Raw genomic sequence first — 6,077 nt, forward strand, 5'->3', positions numbered from 1 at the left:
CAGCAACAGAACTTCCCTTAAAGTCATTCTTCGGACTCCGATAGAAGAAGATTTAGACTTTAATAAGCCTTCAGAATCTATTATTGCCCAAATAGACTTTCATAAATGATTTATAAGTTGTTTTTAAAATTTATTTAAGAATTTTATTTGATCATCAAACTCTAGGTGCAGCTCTATCATTCTGAAAAAGTTCGCTATATTTAGAGTACTATGTTTCACGAAAATTAAATGCATTAATTATATTATTAATTAAAGAAAATTAAAAAAATGATTATGTAATTTCAAAAGACAAAATTTGATTATTTTTAAAAAACTTAAAACTTCCATTTAATTTCAGTCTTAGCCACTAATATGTTTTGAGTCACCGAACTCAACTTGTTTTCATTGAAAGACTGGACCTCTATTCAAACGTGCCACTTTGTTTTGCTCAACAGACATGGTGAACAACCGATTAACCAACGCCACATGGCATTTTGACCTAAAATAATTTAAAAAAAAAAAAAGGAAAACAAAAACACAACGTTCGACCATACGGAAAAAGCTGACTCCAAGTTAAATAGTCTTTAATTACCTTAGGTACAGAGGTTCGCATCAGTTAGTTTGATTTATTTTGTATGTTACTGATTTGATTTATAAATTTTTGATTTGTAAACATGTTAAATTGATAGTCAAATCAATTAACATAATTGTTGTTCGTTTTAGATCATTTAATGGTGAGAATTAATTTCGCCCAAAGTATTGAAACAATGATCATCCATGACTTCTGTGGCACACTAGTGCCACAAAGCTCCTCAAACTTAATTTGCTTGTTTTTCTTATTTCATTTATTCGTATTTACACTACCTTCATGTATGAAAGCCTACACAAATTACACATCAAAGCAAATAATAAACTTGTTTTCTTTTTGGTAAGTAGCAAACTTGAATGCAATAACAATAATAGTGATCTCTCAAAAAGAAAAATAATATTATTTTATAATTTATATTAATAAATAGAACCTCATCAAACCAACTATAGAAAGAAAACAACTATAAAATGAAAAAACAGTTGGCTATGTATTTAAAATGTGAAGTCCTATTATACAACTAAAAATAAAAATATAACATAGCCGGCCAGACTGCGACTCTATAGAATTTGTCTTTCAACTTGGGGGCACCTTCTTATTGCATAGAATTCACGAAGCGAGCCTCTATTTTATTCAACCTGCCCCAATACGATGAGAGACATCCTCATCTATCTCTCCATTCCCTAGATCATAAACCCAAGATACTTAAAACTATCCCTCTTACAATTGTCTAGGACTCCAACTTCACTACCACATCTTCCTCTTGCCTCAAGTCACTAAACTTACACTCCAAGTACTCTGTCTTGGTCGACTCCAACTTCACTACCACATCTTCCTCTTGCCTCAAGTCACTAAACTTACACTCCAAGTACTCCGTCTTGGTCCTACTCAACCAAAATCCTTTAGACTCCAGGGTTTGTCTTCAACCTCCAGCTTATCATTAACACCTTGTCGCGACTCCTCAATCAAAATTACATCATCCGCAAAAAGCATACACCAAGACATCTCGCCTTGTATACTTCGCGTCAACACATCCATTACCAAGGCGAATAAAAACGGACTAAGAGTTGATCCCTGGTGCAATCCTGTCAAGACCGAAAAATGCACGAAATCCCCTCCCGTTGTCCTTACCCGAGTCTTCATCCCCTCATACATGTCCTTAATCACTCTGTTGTACGCCACAAGGACCCCCCTCACCTTCAAGCATCTCCACAGAACCTCGCTAGGGACCTTGTCATACGGCTTTTCCAAGTCAATAAACACCATGTGCAGATCCCTCTTCCTCTCTCTATACTACTCTATCAATTTCCGCACTAGGTGAATTGCCTCAGTCATGGAGCGACCAAGCATAAATCCAAATTGATTCTCCGAAATAGACACAATCTTCCTCAACCTCCATTCCACCACCCTCTCCTAAATCTTCATCGTATGACTCAACAACTTAATACCCCAATAATTATTGCAACTTTGAGTGTCCCCATTGTTCTTAGACAGAGGACATCTTGCTCCATCTCCACTCCTCGAACATCCTAGCAGACTTAAAAATGTTGTTAAACAAATTGATCAGCCACCTCAACCCTGCCCCGCTAGAAATCTTCCAAAATTTCATCGAGATCTCGTCGGGCCCCATCACCCTACCTCTTCGCATCTTGGGAATGGCGTCACTGAACTCCTCTACCTTAAAACACCGACAATAGCTAATTTAACTGAATAACTCAATACCAATAAACTAATGTAATATTTTTTTCTATTCAATTTATTAGTAAAACCGTTATTTCACACCCCTTCTTAAGGATTACTTGAGGAATGCCCATGTCGCTGTTAGGTGGCATCACAATGGCGGCTCCGACATCTGAAGACAGCGGCCAGAGCTTTAGCAAGTCAGCGAAATGCGTCTAAATTAAATAACTTTACCATACATAAAAAGTTGAAATTAAAACAAAGCTGAATTCGTGAAACAGCCACAAGTTTAGGAAGCCATCAATATATTTAGCCACAACTTTGTCTGAAAGAAGCCTTCCCAAGTCAAATGCCGGAACCCGCCTTTACCGATAATGCTGAACAATACCGATCATTGTGCGAGCCATTGGTTGATACGCACAGAAGCCATGGTCATAAGCAGTATAAAATTTTTAGTACGTTTTTGTCGTTAAACAAACCAGTAAACAACGATAACCATCTAAAGCAACAGGTAGAATGACATTCATATACCAACAGGTAGAATGACATTCATATACCAACAGACAACACAACGATATAAGCATCAAATTAACAGTTCCAATGTCCACTACATCCTACAAGTTTTACTTGATCAAACATGACTGAGAAGCTGAAATTGTTCCTAAATCAAGATACAAGACTACTAATATCAAACCAGATAACAGCGAAGAGACACTAACACCAACTGTCATTTAAGTCAAGAGACAACAAAGTTAAAGCAGGAACATTTCACTCCTTGGTGGTTTTGTTTATGAGTGATTTGTGAATGTGAGGGATGACACCACCACCAGCAATGGTCCCTTTAATAAGGGTGTCAAGTTCCTCATCTCCACGGATGGCTAGCTGCAAATGCCTGGGTGTGATCCTCTTCACTTTGAGATCCTTGCTTGCATTACCAGCCAGTTCAAGAACCTCTGCTGTCAGGTATTCCAGAATTGCAGCAGAGTAAACAGCTGCTGTGGCTCCAACCCTTCCATGTGCTGCAGTTCTGGACTTGAGTTGACGGTGAATTCTACCCACTGGAAACTATAATCCCACAAACATGTCAAAAAAATCATAACAAGCATAATACAAACATTTCTTGGGAAAGAAATACTCATTCTATCATAAAGGACATCTCTTCATTGAGCTAAATGCAATGATGATAATGACCTACTTAGAAACAGACTTCAAGACGCCATAGACAAATCATACCTTTATCTGCAACATCTCAGTAGAGAAAGAGAACATCACATTTAGTGTCATCACTTCGGGAATAAAGTCCAGGAAAGTCACTTTACACACTTAAACATTATGAGCCTCCCCAAACCTCCCTTATTGTTGTCGAAAGTGTCCCCATTACCTCCCTAAGAGATGACAAGGCAGAAAAAGATTTTCCACTTTCCTAAAGACAAGTGGGAAAAAAACTAATTTCAAAAAAGTACTGAATCATGCAAGTGTTATCTTTTAACTGGATGATTACTTTTTCTCCTTTTCCCCAACCACCATTACCACCTCAAATAATGCAACAGAAGCCACACCCCTCTCTCAGGGCTTTGCTTTCACTCTCAGGAATGGGGAGGCAAGTAAAAAGAACTCACTACTTCCAGATAGCAAAGGGAGCACAATTGTCACGTCTGTGAAACTTGTACTATTATGTAATATTCGTGTGAAAAATTCATCTAACTCAAGTTAACATCATTTATTTCTTGGGGGTGTCCAACTGCAAAATGAAGTTCTCTGGGTGTTGTTTGGAGACTATCGAAATGTAGAGCATGGGTAATGTAGGAACGTTGATAATGAACCACCAATAGTCAATGAAGAAGAAACCCAATACTTCCCCAGATGGGTGTATTTGAGCTATTCTTGGGATTGGATTGTTTGTTTGTGGATCAAAACTCATGGTGGTACCTAAACGTTAATAATAAATAATTTACATTCATTTTTATCAAAGAAAACTTTGAACTGATAAGTGAAGGACCCAGATTTAATAGACTATGTGGTTGAATGAGAGTTGGCAGGAACCAAACAGACTGTATAGAGATCTATAATGTTTAGAGGTGAAGTCAGGAACGCAATGTGGTTTGATGGTTCAGATTTCCATTGGTTCTAGTGTGCAAAAATGAGAAAGAAGATGGGAATGCAAAATTTTTCATAGACTTTATAAAGATTTTCTGAGGTGGAAGCCTACGAGTGTGTGCACTTCACACCTGAGCTTAAAGCTGGTTCAAGGATAGGGGGTATCAGTTCAACTTCCAAGTTAAACAAGAACAATGGTGTAAGAGGCTGCCCTCAAAGTTTAGGTGTGTTACTATGCAAGTAACTTTTTTGGACAACTTTATTACAACAACAACATACCCCAGTCTGTTTAATCACATGGGTGGAGTTTGGGAAGATAGGGCATATCAATACTTTATCCCTACCTTTAGGGTGCAAAATATGTATTTACCAAATCATTTATGCAAACTGAATATCACATGACTGGGATAACATGCACGCTCGCTCGCTCGCTCGTGCGCACGCGCACACACACACACACACATATATATCATTATGCTATCATAGTATGTTCATTATACAATTTACACGTTCAAAGATGAGTTCCATGTCAAAAACTAAACAGATGGCCATATATCAACAATGTAATTAACACTTTCATCATCATCAACAACAACAGCAACAACATACCCAAGATATTCCCAGAAGTGGGTCTGGGAAGGGCAAACTAACACAGACCTTAGCCCTACCTCTATGAGGTAGAGGTTCCAATAAGATGCTCAGCTCAAGCAACACATAATATAACAATTTGACACAAGACAACAAAGAGGCAGCACAAGGCTTAGAAAACAAGACATAGCAAATGATCAAAAAAAACATAACAAATCGCACAAAGCAAAATAGTGTGATAAACAAGGCGCAAGAAACAACAAATACTTGCAGTAACCAAAGAATAAGAAACTACGCAAATAATGCTAATACCAGCTACCTTCTACCCTAATTCACAACCCCGTGTTCTCCTATTTAAGGTAATTTGCATCATGCCCTGTCTACTCATCTCCCCGGTACTTCTTCGACTGACTTCTATCCCTCATTAAACCTTCCCATGTCAACCTCTCACATCTCTTTACCAGGACATTTACACTTCTCAGTCTCACCTCCCTCATCTTGTCCACCACAAAGGCCACTCTTGTCTAGTCCCAAGTATCTGCATTCCTAATCTTATCTCTCCTAATATACCCACAAATCCATCTAATCTCCACAACCTTCACAGATGTTATTTAGCCTTATGTAGCAATTGAGACACAAAAAAATTACATTGCAAAGGACAAGTAGGCAGCCTGGAACTTTTCAGAGGACATTAATTGTGTTCATCTTTATCAAACTTATCCTATTATTCTTGAAAACACAATTTGTATGTACAAGATTAAACAGCTCATAGTATCTGACTTGGCAAATTATAGACAAAATGAAACTTGACAACCAAACCAACCACATTATGAAAAGGTAAAGCAATTTTCAGCCAGAATTAACTTTTCACCTTCTTTGAAACCCTACAACAGAAAAACAGTATCAACCACACCTAAATCTATAGACAAACTACCTGGAGACCTGCACGAGAAGACCTAGAAACCGGCCTTTTCTTGTCTTTCTCCTTGTTGGCTGCTGCTGCTGCCGCTGCTGCTGTTGTCTTTCCTGCTAGCAGTCCTTTACCACCTTTCCCCGCCATCTTCTTTAATTTTGTAACAAATCATTAAAAAAACGGGTCAGTATATTTGTTTTCGTTTTTAAATCTCGCAAGGGGTAAAGAAGAACA

General features: G+C 37.8%; 1 protein-coding gene across 1 annotated transcript; it reads right to left on the bottom strand.

Annotated features, from left to right (window-relative positions):
- Positions 1-2,745: 2,745 nt before the first annotated feature.
- On the bottom strand, positions 2,746-5,993 carry LOC107863831 (probable histone H2A variant 1; the record flags this gene model as incomplete). The annotated part of the gene is given in 2 exon segments (XM_047407997.1): positions 2,746-3,310; positions 5,865-5,993. Coding segments are annotated over 2 exon segments (423 nt in total). The 3' UTR covers positions 2,746-3,013.
- Between the last annotated feature and the right edge of the window lie 84 nt (positions 5,994-6,077).

Source organism: Capsicum annuum, chromosome 3, assembly GCF_002878395.1.
Source record: "Capsicum annuum cultivar UCD-10X-F1 chromosome 3, UCD10Xv1.1, whole genome shotgun sequence".
Taxonomy (NCBI): Eukaryota; Viridiplantae; Streptophyta; class Magnoliopsida; order Solanales; family Solanaceae; genus Capsicum; species Capsicum annuum.